At 53.2% G+C, this 14,975-nt stretch overlaps 1 protein-coding gene across 8 annotated transcripts in view; it reads right to left on the bottom strand.

Annotated features, from left to right (window-relative positions):
• The window catches only part of SH3PXD2A (SH3 and PX domains 2A), a 204,076-nt gene that overhangs the window by 44,593 nt on the left and 144,508 nt on the right, over positions 1–14,975 (bottom strand). For 4 of the 8 annotated variants that reach the window (XM_084763099.1, XM_084763097.1, XM_084763100.1 and 1 more), the window contains 2 exons: positions 14,770–14,814; positions 8,791–8,922 (listed from right to left, as the gene is read on the bottom strand). In XM_084763099.1, the coding sequence (XP_084619225.1) occupies positions 8,791–8,922; positions 14,770–14,814 (177 nt within the window). Of the gene's footprint in view, positions 1–8,790; positions 8,923–10,635; positions 10,776–14,769; positions 14,815–14,975 lie in introns of those variants that run through there. The other 4 variants (XM_084763098.1, XM_084763102.1, XM_084763103.1 and 1 more) reach the window with 3 other exon arrangements.

The following is a 14,975-nucleotide window of genomic DNA, read 5'->3' as shown; positions in this document are numbered from 1 at the left end:
CACCTCTCTACAGAGACAGCATCAGGTGAGGGTACCTGTCCAACGCAAGCAGGGAGGACATGAGACAGAGGGACGGTCCAGCACTCGTTGCCCTGCCCTGCTGTCTGGCAGCTGGTTCCTGGCATGTGGCTGGCAGCACAGTGCTGACAAGCTCTTGGATGCCTTCCTGACGACAGCCATGGCACATGTAGCTCGAGGGAAGAACTATTTCAAGAGCCTCCTTGTTGCCTGACACCTGCTCCTGCTGCACCACCCTCCCCGCCCCCGCACGCCAGGAAGATGGGCTCCAAGCTCCCCTCATCAGGCAGCACGGAGGCCTAACTTCCACATTCCTTCAGCTTTGATATCTGTACCCACCACCCCACATGCTCCCTTCTGCCCATGGAACATGTTCATTTTCTTTCTTCTTCTTCTTCTTCTTCTTCTTCTTCTTCTTCTTCTTCTTCTTCTTCTTCTTCTTCTTCTTTTTGTTTGTTTTTTGTTTTTTGTTTTTTGAGACAGGGTTTCTGTGTGTAGCCTTAGCTATGCTGGACTCGCTTTGTAGACCAGGCTGACCTCGAACTCACAGTGATCTGCCTGCCTCTGCCTCTGGAGCTGGGATTAAACGTGTACACCACCACTCCCATCCCATTTTCTAAGGCTCAGCCACCGCCCCACTAGACCCAGTCTTGGCCCCCAGCACTGCAGCTCTGCACCACATGACAGAACTTTGGTGGCCAGCACAGTAGTGTCCCAGCTGGGCCTCCTCTCTGCCGGCCTTGCACGAAGCATTCTGATGGAAGGTATCCACCCCTGGATTACCAATAGCAGTCTGGCCTCTGACACAAGCCCTTCTTTCTTGTCACAGGCTGGGACAAGGACAGCTGTGCAAGTAAGAACTCCAAAGCAGGTGGCTCTGGCGGGGGCTGCCCTAACTTCACAGGCAGTAACTCCTCTGCTGCTGTCTCTGCCTCAGAGACTCAGAGCTGACTTAGAACCACTGAGTATAGTTCACGTGGGGGCACTGGCCCAAGAGAGTAAACTGTGCTGTTGCTGTGTTAGGGTGATGTGGCTTGGCTTGGGTTTGAGGCTCATATAGTCCAGACAGGCCTCAAACTTGTTATGTCGCCAAGGATGACCTTGAACTTCTGATCCTCCTGCCTCTACCTCCCAGTGCTGGGATTATAGATGTGCACCTAGCTTACTTTAGGGGTCAAACCTGCTAGGCAAACACTGCCATCTAACTATACCTCAAGTTCCCAGCCTAGTGTCCTATCTATGCTGTCATACACCGTCACTTGCTGTGTCTCTATCCCTGAACACGAAGCCCTTTTGAGTTACAATATCTCAGCTCTGCAGCAGGGGCTGTGGCTGTGGCTGCACAGTTATCCCTGTCATATAGGTAAGAAAGTCGACAGAGGATCCAAGGGACTTTCTGAGAGCCGCAGAGTAATCAAAACTACAAGCAGGTTTATGTAGCGAGAAGTCTGGATTTTCATGAGGGGGCTATTCTGCACTCTCAGTGCTAAGATGGCCTCTGTCCTACAGTGAGTAAGGCTGAAGAGCCCCAGGCTCACTTGCTCAGGGACTTATGCTCTCTGGCCCTCTTTCCTCCAGCCAGCTTCGTGAAGTGAACAAACTGCATACCAGAGATGGCCTTGGACCAGAATGGACTTAGGAAGTGCTGACTAGGCAGATACAGCAGGGACGCACACATGCACTTAGGAAGAGAAGAGCTATCAGAGAGCAAGGCATTGTGATGCTCCTGTAGGGCCTCGTGAGGGCCAGACTGTACCTCTAAATGCACACGGACTCAGGGACCCTCACCTCACAAGGCTGTTTGGAGACAGGAATGCCAGTTGATTCATCTACAATGCATCTGGCAGTGAACTACCCTCTGGAGAAACAGCCTGGAGTGTCTTTACGGGGTGTCCGTCTCTTGGCAGCACAGCGTGGAAGTCTGGGTCAGTATTCAGGCTCTTCCTTAGTCAAGCACAGTCCAAGCACAAGACTTAGAAGCTAAATGGAGTCAACTTAAGATAGAGGAAAATCAAGCCGGGCGTTTAATCCCAGCACTCAGGAGGCAGAGGCAGGCTGATCTCTGTGAGTTCAAGGCCAGCCTGGTCTACAAAGCAAGTTCAGGACAGCTAAGGCTACACAGAGAAACCCTGTCTCGAAAAACCAACGAACCAACCAACGCAAAACAAAACAAAAACACAACCCCACCACCACCATTAAAAAAAAAAAAAAAAAAAAGACAGAGGAAAGTCTGTAAAGCTATGCCACGTGGGTGAGATGGACCAGTGGGTGGGGATGCTTGCCACCAAGCATAACCACATGAGTTCATCTCCAGGACCCACACAGTAGGAGAGAGCCAACCCCCATGTGTTATCCGCCAACCTCCATATGCATGCTGTGGCATGAATGTCCCATGCAGGCTCCTACCCCTAAGAAATAAATGTAAGTTAAAAAAAAAAAAAAAAGAAAGAAAGCTATCCTATCCTCACAACACAGTCCATGTTTTAAAAAAAGATTGTATTTATTTATTTTATGTATATGAGTGCTCTGTCTGTATTTATGCCTGCAGGTCAGAAGAGGGCATCAGATCTGAGGTATAGATGGTTGTGAGCTACCATGAGGTTGCTGGGAATTGAACTCAGGACCTTTGGAAGAGCAGACAGTGCTTTTTTTGTTTTTGTTTTTGTTGTTTGGTTTGGTTTGGTTTTTGAAAACAGGGTTTCTTTGTGTAACAGCCCTGACTGTCCTGGAACTCTCTTTGTAGACTAGGCTGGCCTCAAATTCCCAGAGATCCACCTACCTTTGGGTGCGCCACCACGCCCAGCTACAGACAGTGTTCTTAACTGCCGAGCCATCTCTCTAGCCCCACTTCCCACATCTTAAGTGCTTGAATTCTCACACCAATTGGACATGAATCCTGTGGGTGTATAAACAATTATCACAGTGCCCGGGACAAAGGAAACATGCAAATATCATGAAATAGACAAATGAACACTATGTACAGTACATTTCACCTTTTTAAAAAGTCCTTGTTTGGGGCTGGAGAGATGGCTCAGAGGTTAAGAGCACTGACTGCTCCTCCAGAGGTCCTGAGTTCAATTCCCCACATGGTAGCTCACAACCATCTATAATGTGATCTGATGCCCTCTTCTGGCCTGCAGGTATACACACAGGCAGAGCATTGTATACATAATAATAAGTAAATTAAAAAAAAAAAGTCCCTGTGGTACATGTCACTGTCCACCTGTACTCTGGAAAAGGAAATTGAAAGGCTGGAGTTAATAGCACTTGGATCTTACAGAGGACCTGGGTTCAGTTTCCAGCATCCAAATGACCATCTGTAACTCCAGTGCTAGGGAATTCAATGCCCTCTTCTGGCTTCTGCAGGCACCAGACATGTATGTGGTGCACATGCATACATGTAGACAGACACTGATACACATAAAGTAAATAAATCTAAAAAATTTTTTTAAAGAACTGATTCTTGTTTCTAATGCCAGGGTAACATTGGATTTCTTCTTTTCCTCCTCCTCCTCCTCCTCCTCTTCCTCCTCTTCCTCCTCCTCTTCCTCTTTAATCGCACTGAGGGTGAAGTCCAGGCTTGGAGCATGTTAAACAAGCACTCCACCACAAAGCAACAGCCTCAGCCCCCAGCACTAGATCTGAAACCCAGTATTTCAGTTCTAGGTTTGTGGTCTTCTCCACTTACATACACAGCCTCTCGAGTAAATGGTTGCAGATACCCATGTTTTGGGGTCACCCCTTACCCAAATAGCTCTCTTCTTTAAAACATGCCTTCTAGCTGACAAGAATAAATGAAAGCATTTGTCCCACAAGCTGGATGACGTGAGTTTGGTTCCCAGGATCTCCAGCGAAAGGAGAAATGCAACTCTGAAAACTGGTCCTCTGACCTCCACAGGAATGCCATGTGTTCTTTTTCTCCACCCCTAACCCCCACAGCCACAACAGCAACAACAACCATGCTTTCAACAGTCACTGCCGAAAAGGTTAGCTAAGTAGTCATAATTACACCCTGTGACAACTCTCCTGGAGTCTGCCGATTGAATCAGGCATGTCTCTAAGAACTGTCAATCCACTGGCTGACAGCCAATCAGATTCGTATGCATGCACATTCATATACACAACCAGTCTTCTTACTGGGAAAGTAAGGAGGTTTGTGACAACAGTATACACCCACACTCACTAGGAGAGACCAGACAGGGTCTCTCCCTCTGTTTCTCAGATTAGTCTCCTCCAACTTGTAGATGGAAGGGATCCTCCTGCCTCAGCCTTCCCATGAGCCAGCTCACACTTCAAAACCTGAGCTCAGAACTGGAGCCTATAGCAAGTCTCGCAACTGAAACCTCACAGAGGCTGAGGCTGACAAGCCACCCGGATGTAAACAAGCTGCTGTCTTAGGTGAATGAGAGAAAGAAAGCTGGCCTGCAGTGAGGAGCGCACAGCTCGGCTTCGCGTCCACGTGGTACCAGAGAAAAAGAGATCGGAACACACATGCCATGCAGAGGCAGGCACACGCACAGAGTGGGGGGGGGGGCAGAGGCAGAGCCAAGAAAGGACAAAAGCAAGGCCGTGCTGACTGTGCGTCCCGGTCCCATTCCCCCCCCAGGGCTGGAGTCACATCCCGCTCTTGGCTTGAGTGAGTTTTTCCCGTAGCTTTTCAATAGACTCTTGAGCAAGTTAGAGGAATTTCCAGCCTTTAGTCACAGACCAAATGCACTAAAGAACTAGCTTTGGAGGGTAAAGCTTCCCGAGGCTTAGTTTCCTCCCTGGGAAAGGGAGTGGATTAACGCAAAGAGCGTAAAAGCCCTAGTTTCCACGGAAGGATGAGACCCCTCCGTGTGTCACAGCAGTGCCAGGAAGTAAAAGGCTCAGGGTGAAAGCTGAGGCAGGAAGAATTCTGTTGACTCACCACCCACACTCCCAGCCCCGGCTGCACTCTTGGAAGGAAACAATCCTGGAAAGCTGGAGGCAGCTTTGGTCAGCTCGGAAATCGGCAACCAGGGCCCTGACCTCACCAGTCTGCAGATGTCAGACCAGTTATGCGGCCAGAAGGTGTGGCTGAGACAGTCTTCGAGACACAAGAATGTCCTATGAGCACACACTTCAGGTACCATTGCTCAGGTCAAGGGGTTTCCATAAAGAAACAATGGCTGTTGCAGGCCCAAAGCTGCTGTGTCTTCCTGTTCTCTGTGATTCTACTGAGCAGTGGAGAAGGGTCTTCTTACATGAGCTCTTTCTTTTTAATCAAAAAGGGTGCTTGTAACTTCTGCCCTTATTTGTGCTCCTTGGGATGGATTATCCTCGGTTTGGGAACACAACATCTTCTTGAGGTCTTTTCAATTGATGCCTGCCTCCAAGGTCAAAGGACCAATTTCATCACCAATAGCCCACCACCTGTGAACGCCATGCCAGCAGGATCCGAGGGACAGCTTTTGGCACGGGTCCTCCAGGGAGATCTACGATCATCTTGACCAGTCCATGTCTCTAATCCAGTCACCACAGACACAGACATCATAGACACACACTTTTACCCACTCAACACTCCAAGACGAGCAACTTCTCAGCCTCCTCCAGGGCCTTTTTGGAGCGAGAGACCTCAGCTCTTGGAGTCTAAGAATCACCTAGACGCTTTGCCTATTTCCTTAGTTGCAAAATGGTTAAAGTGTCTTCTCCCACATAGGATTACTCCATGATGCTGGTAAAATTATCCTATTTAGTATGGTGGCCTGGGGCCTGGTGCTTACAGTTTATAGACTTGGAATCACCTTCCATCTCTTTTGACGGATGACAGCCACAGAGTGCTGGTGTGTCAAACATCCCACATTACCTTGTGGCTGTAGTTCAGGTCACTCAGGGGCCTCTGACAAGCAGGCAGAGGTTGCTGGGTCTCCCGATGGGCCCTCCATCTGAGCAACTCCCAGCTAAGTAAAAGGGCACACAGGCAGAGGCCTGCACCCAATGGGAGGCCTGGGGGATGGTACTCACTGGGGCTGCGGCCCAGCAACGCCCGTGGAAATGTTGCAACATGCTCACCATGTCCCAGGTCAAAGGCATCACAGTTGGGTCTTTGTTCTGGAGTTTAGATGCCTCACTCACCACTCTGAGACAGCTCACAGGATGCCCACGCCTCACCTACAACCCTCTCAATCCAGCCTCCTGCTTCCTTACCAGAGAATTACCGCCCAGGGCCTTAAGTCTGGTCATGTAGCTTTCTCTCCTCTACCCCCTCTCTCTCTTGTTAAGCTGGATGTACATACGAGCCATCCTGTTTCAATGGACAGACAGACAGGTAGCCACAGTACTCCAGAGATTCTTGGTCAAACACACGGTGTAGCTACATAGCCATCTTTACAAACCACCAGAACGGCAGAGAAGCCACAAATAATGAGGCTCTCCTCCCTCTGACACCCAGGGCCTTGCTGAGTCACCCAGCAGTTCAGACACAAGGCAGGGCTCAGGGAGACGGCTTGTTCCAGCCTCCACTTCCAAGCAGCCATGAGGTTATCCAGAAAAAAACAGGTAAGGCCCAGAGACGTGAAGGGCTCTGAAGTTGCCCACCTATGTGGCAGTAGCCAGAATCCTGCATCTAAGCACAGTGGCTATCTTATGTGGTCTCTGTGCCAGACTGGCCTTCTCAGACGATGGATGTAGGGGCAAGCTGAGGCACCTTTTAACAGCCAAAGGGACTCTGCAGGAAAGCAGGCATCTCCACACTGTTTCTAGGTCTCACACAGACGCTTAGGAAATAGTCCATGTATTCTAGGGGTTATAGATATGGAATGGGAAGAGAAAAGACAAATGAATCCTGGAGGGTTTTGCTTTTGGGGTTTGTTTATTTGTTTGTTTGTTTGTTTGTGACAGGGCCTCACTATTTAGCCACAGATGGAGTCAAACTCACTATATAGACGAGGCTGACCTCAAACTCACAGATAGTGCCTGCCTCTGCCTCCTGAGTGCTACGGTTAAAGGCGTGTGCCACCACCCTCAGCATGCAATCATGTAGCAAGACCTTCTGTCATCCTGGCCAATGGCTAACTGACCCCAAAGACTCAGGGGCTTACCCCTCCTGCTACGCTGGGTCACATAGCGACGGTGGAGAGACAGGGCACGTGTGGCAGCACCCAAGAAAGCACCTCTCTGGAAGAACTGATCTTGCATTCAGGAGCGAGCTGTCTTCCTAGAAGCCGGCTCCCAAGCAAACACCCACCACCACCACCACTTCTCATGCTGTCAGGAGAGAGCGAACCCTCCATGGCGCCTCAGGGACTCGGAGCTTCCAGAGCCAGCCCCCAAGACAATGCCAGCTTCCTTACAGATCAGGGAGTTAGGGACACCACGAAGTTACGCAGGGAGGGAACCAGTGCGGGGGTCACCTGGAATCAAGATCTAATTACCAGGTCATGTTCTGTCATGTGTGCAAGTGTCACTGCCAACTGCCCAGGCACGAGGACAGAGCCTGACTTATCAGGGACGGAAGTGGACTATGATGACACCGGCCTTAGGAGGGGGAGTCGAGCCTAGGTTCACATCATAGCCTGGTGCTCAGGAGCACCAGGAGTGTCCACTGAGATTTCTTTAGTGTCTCCCTCAGCCACCCAGAGACATTATCGTTCAGGAGTTTGGGAGTACTGTTTTTGACCTCAGAACACTTACCCCCCACCACCACCACACCAGCTCTCTGTGCCTCAGTCATCCTATCTACAGAATGGACACAGTGCTCTTTTAGACTGCTTTCTTTTCAGAATATTTGAAGGGAACAGAGAAGATGTGCCTCCCTCTTGAAGGGCCCCCAAATACAATCCAGGGGTACACCTATGTACAAGTCCTGCCCCCAGAAAAATGAAACCGAAACCGAAACAAGATCCTGACCCTATTCACATACCACCTGGCAGGGTGTGGGAATGCTGCAGGGGACTCTGTGGCTTCAAGGACCCTCTGCCCCTTCAGGAGCCACATGAGCCTGCAACACAGACCGACACACTTGACTCCTCTTTTCTCTATCTGCTGTGCCTTTTCTCGTCAAGGACATCAAGGGACTTTGGTCCACTCTGCAAGAACCCTGGAACCAGCCAACCCTGGCAAGCCATGGGTGTGGTTCCTATATCAGTTCTTAGTGACAAAGTGGCTGCTACAGGACCCCTCCAGGACCTGGCTTCATCCAGGGCCTGGGCCCTCTTCCCAGGTCCTGCTGGCTTCCAGCTCAGCAGGAGGCAGGCAGCTCACCACCCACTCACTGCCCAGACACTAGCCAACCTCCCACAAGGCCTGGCCCTTCCTCAGACATCTTGCCAGGGGTCTGGGGACTCTGGAATCCATTGTGATGCCATGGCCTGCCTTCTCCACCAGCTGGCTGAGTCCTCCCACTCTTGCCTGGATCCTGGCACATAGACAACTCAAAGTGGGAAAGCTGTCACTGGGCACCCCTGAGCTAAAGCTACCATCTCCTCCGGGCCTGGGATGGCATCAGGGGTCCCCGAATAGAGAATGGATGCTTCTGCTGCCACCTTGGCTTTGCCTTAGCACAAGCTGGCTAATTAGCCTCAAGCCAGGGAGACATTCTTCCCCCACCAGGCAAACTGCTGGCCTGCAGCCCAAACCAACAGGGGAACTTCAGACTTCTCGGCCCGCTCCCTTCCAGATGGAAATAACGTATAGCTGCAGAGGTGGGGGGTGGGGGGAGGAACAAAAACCCAGCGGGGCCCAGAAGCCAGGCTGGAGCCGGGAGTGGACAGCCAAAGGCCAGGAGTGGACAGCCAAAGGCCAGGCACTCACCACTTTCGTTCTTCTCGATGACATCTACCACCTCCCCGGCCTGGAGGCTCAGCTCCGAGTTCTCTTGTTTCTTATAGTTGGACACCACCACGTACTGTTCCAGGATCATGGGCTCGGCGTTGGTGTCGGCACCTGGCGAGGGCAGAAAGCATGCGGTGAGCCAGCGGCCGGCTGTGGCCCCGCGTCCGGGGCGCCCTCTGTCCATCGCCCTCGAGGGAGGCTGCTCGGTCGCCAGCTCTGCACCGAGGAGCAGCCCGTAGCCAGGGCTCGAAGCTTGCTGGGACCCAAGGACAGGCCATATAGCAAGGCCCCACACCGGCCCGCTGCACCGCGGGGACCGGGGGACATGGAGAGCCAGGGGATGGGGAGGGGGGAGGAGAAGGGGGTGGAGAGAGGCAGAGATGGAAGCCAAGGGAAGTTGAGGGGAAAGCCTGCTGCTGCGTGTAAAGAGTTAGTCACAGGCCGGCATGGGGGAGTCTGCAGAGAGGCCTGGGGCCTCCCATCATCTTTCCAGACTCTTGGGCTGGCTGGGGTGTGAGAGGGAGGCCACAAGAGCACAGTGGGCGGCCCATGAAGGCTGAGGCCAGAGCACAGGGGAGAGAGAGAGAGAGAGAGAGAAGAGAGGGAAGTGGGAGGTTCAGGAGACCGGCTGCCTCTACCCCAAGCCTGTAAACCCAGAGAGAAAAGGCAGCAAGGGCTCCACTCAGGAGGGAGAGAGAGAGAGAACTTCTCCACAGCCTAGGTCCAGCAAAGAGTCAAGAGGGTTGGAGACCGCCAATCACTAGGGCTTACTCGAAACCCTTAAATAGAAACACATGAGGAGCTGGGGGTGGAGGCAGGGGATGGGAGGAGAGCCCAGACTGTTTACTTGAAACCCAAGAAGAAAGTCCCAGCGCCAGTGCTGGCGAGCCTGGCCCCCCCCCCCCCCGAATCCCACCCCCACCCCCCTCGCCAACTTTTCCTCAAGTTCTGCTCCATTCCTGTCCTCCTGGTTCTTCAAGGGCCGGGCAGACAGCAGCCTCAGGGGTTCCGGAGGAGCCTTCCTGGCCCCCCCCCCCCCGCCACCCCCCTTCACCATCTCAACCAGCAGAGGCTGCCTGGTCCCTCTTGCCTTGAAGTGCTAGGCGGTTTTTTAAAGCCTCAGAGTCAAAGGCTGGGGTTTACCAGAGAGAGGGCACGTGAGCCCTGCTTCCAGGAGCAAGCCAGCTCTTTGTCCTATTTGGCTACTGGACCAGTGTGACATTCGTTAAACAAGCACCAGGATAGGAAAGGGACAGGCTGGGTGCCCATCTCAGCTTAAAGGGAATACGGCTGGATGCGCTGTCAGATCGATCGTCTCTGCTCTTCAGCTGTTACCTCAGACACTCCCGAAGACGGGATGCCCTGCTAGTGTTGTACGGATCTACGAGCCAGAAAATGAGTAATCACCTCTTTCAGGAAGCCTTCCCAGACCCCTCCAACCCTAAGGGAATTCCTAGCACATTTCTTACACCATATGTTTGCCAGTCAGCCTGTAGTTCCCACACTAGAGGCCGAGGCAGGAGAACCAGGAGTTCAAGGTCAGCCTGGGTTGCCACTCAAGAAACCTATCTCAAAACCAAAACAAATGCAAAACTCTACTACCAATGTTCTCGAAGGCTGGGCTCTACACTGTCAGAGTAACCAAAGAAATGGCCCAGTGAGTGTTCCCAGTCTCCTGTGGTGCCTGCCTCACCCCTCAGACACATTCCCTCTGCATGACCAAGTCTGACTCACATGCTGGGCAGGTACGGCTTCAGTCTACCTTGAGACACCCTTTTCTCTTCCCGTTCCCACAGCTCATACAGAGACAGTCAAAGCACTCACGGTCTTTTTAAAGGTTCAAGTCCACTTCTCTTCAAATCACGGGACACTGACCTGTTTCCATACACACTGTCCTTCAGACACAATGACCCTCCACTTAGGAACTCGTCACAGGAGCTTTTAAACCTCCAACTCTGATGCTCAGGCTTTAGAGGGCCAGCTTTAGTGGGTGGGGCCTCCGCATGAGTCACTTTGCATACCCCATCCTGTCAGTTCTGAGATGCAGCCAAAAGTAAGATTTGCTTTTCTGGCCCCAGCAGGGCCCCATTGGAGACTCAGAAGCTGAGGTGTGCCCCATGAGTGCGCACATGCAAGCCCCGGACGGTCCCTGCAAAGCCAGAATTGTATTTCAGGCAGAAACACAACCAACAGCTGGGCATCCCAGCCTCTATACTCATATGTCCGCCAGCTTCGGCACCAGCTAGCAACAGAATAGGCTCTGGGCTGACAAATGGCCTCCTACTGTGCCCTGGAGGGTATCAGTGCCTGTCCTGTGTAGCACAAACCAAAAGGGGACCAGACACTGAGAGGACCTTAAATGCGACAAATGGGTATGGAGAATACCAGACCTGAGTGTGTGTGTGTGGCGGGGGGGGGGGGGGGGGGGGGCAGGGGTAGGAATTCTGGAGCAGGTTGAGACTTTTAAGTCCTGACAGTGGCCAAGCACATACAGGTCACCACCAGGGCCCCTCAGGGTCGGTCTCATAGTCAGCGTCGTGCCAGGTCCTCACCGTACCCTTCCACAGTAGGCTCCACGTGGCCTCATGCTACCCACGTGTAAACTGAAAGTCACGAGGGGATGCAGTGTCCTGAGGTGGGACTGTACCCAAGCCCCATGCCTCCGAGCACATGATCTTAACTCCTGTACCACACATGGCCTGCAGGTACCATTGACGCTCAGTCTCTAGGAAGGACCCGCGTCCCCAGACACCTGACACACAGATGGTGCCTGATGAACACTGGAGTCTGGGATTCTTATAGGCTCTGCTGAGTAGCCCGTGCATCCATGAGTGGCAGGCACTGGGCGTGAAAACGAATGTCCTTCCAGACAGATGGCGTGACTGCAAGTTCATCTGGGTAAAGCAAGAAGGGCCTTACCCCCTCCTTCCCCCAAAGGGGGGGGGACAATAAATGACTGAACTGGAAGGGAGGAGGAGGAGATGGCAAACTGAAGCGATAAGGAGCAAGAAGCTCTGGGACCGTGGCCAGACGATGGACAAAGATGAGGTGCCAGTGGAGGGGGACAGATATCAGCTCATCTTGGTACAAGCCAAGAAAAATCTGAGGCAAGATTTCAAAGCAGAGGAAAATCTACACACCCACAGTCCTCATGCGCGGTCTGCCTGGAAAATTGGCTGGAGTCTCTAACGCCTAGCGCTCTGTGACTCAGGAAAGTAAAGCAAAGAGAGCTTCTTCCGGGGTCACACAGCATGGGCAGGCTGCCTCTCTTCTTGCAGACAGCTGCACTAGCTGTGGGTTCCCTCTCTTCCCCCCTTTCTCTCCCCCGCCCTGGCATCTGCCTCTTGGGGTGTTCATGCATGGCGGCAGGCAACTAAGAGCAGGTATCCAGATGAGAAACGGCTAGCCCGGCGGTGGGTGGTGATGTCATCTGTAGAGGCAGCTCTGGATTCCCTCCAAGACAGGCAAGGCCTGGAAAATTGGGGTCTGGAGGAGTCTGCCTGAGGGAGGGGGGAGGGAGCCTCTTGTGCTCAGATGAGGCTTTGGCACGGAGCAGAGGGGTGGACCCTTCTGGAGAGCTGTCTCTCCTGCATTAGGACAGGACTTGCATAAGAGATGGGTTCTTAAGCTTTACTGGAGTCCTTGGCTGGGCCCGCTGGGCTCCTGAGGGTCTCTGCCCTACCCTGCCTCACACCTGCATCCCTCCAATTACCATCTGCATAGAAATTTGGGGTGTTTTGCTGTCAACTTAAGCTTCTAAACTAGGTCTTTGCCAAGTCATTCCCTGGCCCCCAACCCTTCAATGGCTCCCGGGCACTTGAAGAATCAAGGGTAGACTGGAGCCCAGTCTTTCTTGTGATTGGTGCTCCTTTGGCTCCTTGATACTCCTCCATTCCGCGTAGCATTTGTTATTCAGCACCGTGTGCTGAGTTCTCCCTAAGCCTTGCCTGTAGGCCCTGCCCCAAATGCTTTCCCTTCCCTTCTGTTACTCTCAACTCTACCCGGGCATTTCTGCCTCTCAGGAGGCTCCCTTAGCACTCCGTCTCTCGGTCTCTCCGGGGCTTTTGCTTGGGAATGGTTCTCCAGACTAGTCACCTCTGATTCCCGTGGCAGACAGAACCGTTACCCAGCATTCCCGAGCCACAAACTTAGCATCAGTGTCAGAGGCTCTGGAGTCCAGTCGGGCCTTGCCCTTGCTTGCTCTGTGACCTCGGGGAGGACACTTACCCTTCCTGAGTTTAGCTTCCTCATCTGTAAACAGGAACAGTACCTCATGGGACTGTTCCGAACGCCCTGAAAATACGGGGCCAAAGCCCTGTGCAGAGTACAAACAGCTGGTTAGAGAGCAGAGACTATGGAAGAAACTAGAGACCTCACTACCAGAGGCAGATCATAGCAAAAGCCACAGCACCAGGAAGGTGGAGAGGGAAGCCGAAAGCTACTTCTCCGTGATGCGCCTCTTCTAGACCCACCTCCAGGCAGGCACAGGCTTACTAGCCAGAGAGAGCCAGCTCAGAGCCTCGCAGGCCACTCTGGGTTGGATGCCAGGCTAAGCAGCCCCAGGACCCTATCCTTTGGGATCTCTGACTCTCCTGTTTGACAGAATTCCCCCGACATTCCAGAAGGGAAACCGAGGCTGGGAGTCTCTAGCCCTGGACTCTCAGTTGGCTGCCCCCCGCCCCCCACTCTAGGGTGTGTGTGGGGGCCTCTAGAGAGTTGGACTTATCTTGAGAAGCCAGGCCTTATGGGAGCTCAGCCACCGGTTCCCCATGACACTCCCAACCCTAGGCACTCCACCAAGCCCCAACGGTCCCTCAGTCCTCTCAGGCTGCACTGGGCCTGCTGGCCTCTCAGCTATACGTTTGGTGAATAGAATGCATTGCCGTGGGCCAAGTGTGCTCTGCGTTGCTGGCTTGAGCAGAGGGGAAAAAGGGACAGGAGCCCAGTGATTAGCTCAGGCCCAGGCAGGCGTCACAGGGAACGCCATAAGGACGACCAAGAGGAAAGGGGACCTCCCCTACTGCCGTCTCTCCTGGCCTCTCTCCCAGGATGCTAACCGCCCCCTTCCTTGCCAACAGCAGTGGCGTAAGGGGGGGTGGGGGGGATGTGGACTGAAGCTTGAGCTTTGACCCTGCAATTGGCCCAAGATCCCTTTTTATCTCAGTCCTCCACCATACCTCCCAGGCCCTCAGCCTGATTATTTGCTCTTAGGATGGAAAAGGTCCTGTTGAAGACTCTTCTGGAAATGCTGCCCCTCTCCCAGTATCTACTGCAAGCCTTATAGTCTTGCCAGCAAAACTGACCCTTTCCCCAGATATAGGCTAGGTCCCTGGGCCCCAAAGGGCACCTCATCAAGCAAGCTAAAGGCCGTGGGGCAATTCCAAGCTCTGAACTACTGGGAAATGGGGACTGTGATCCACAGTTACACTCACAGGAAGGCCGCCCCACCCCCCACCCCCGACCCCCGTGCTCCAGATCTCTAGCTCCCCAGAGAGATCTCTGGAAAGTAGGTTTGGGAATCAGAAGCTCGCTCGCTGCATCAGGCTAGAGATGGCTCCTCTTTGGCTATTCTCCCTGGGAAGGTCGATGTGATGAGGTCAAAGATGACAGCAGCCCACCATTACCCTGGCACCGAGAGGCCCAGAGATGGCATTGTATGCCTTTGGAAAGGTTATGCAGCTTACCCAGGGCAGCACAGGCAGGGCATGGCTGAGCTGGGATTCAAACCCACAGGCACTGAGCCAGCATTCGCTCACACTCTGATACCTGGTCACCGCTCTGCAAGGCTCCATAGCTCATCAGAGGACTACAAAGGGTTCTCCCTGCAGGCAGAAGGCCCAGGGAGTGGGAAAGCCTGCATGCAGATGAAGGGAAGCATGCCTGTGGGCACCAGCTCCTCAGCACACATGCTGGGACACACATGTTCACACGCATGCATGCACGCACGCAAAGCAGTACCTGTCACGTCCTTCTTGGGAGACTCAGCCCAGCTGGATAACCACACTTCCGAGTCCCAGAGAGAGCAAGGAGAAGCAGGAGAGAAAACCGTTAGGCAGGCAGGAGGACCACGGATGTGTGGCTGCAGACACTGAGGTTCAGGGCGCCCTGGGCGGAAGGCGGGGGAGGGGAGGGAGTGATTTCCTGGCCTGGGATGACTGCTGGGC

Source organism: Acomys minous (assembly GCF_964271855.1).
Source record: "Acomys minous genome assembly, chromosome: 2".
NCBI lineage: Eukaryota > Metazoa > Chordata > Mammalia > Rodentia > Muridae > Acomys > Acomys minous.
This window is presented reverse-complemented; position numbering and strand designations above follow the sequence as displayed.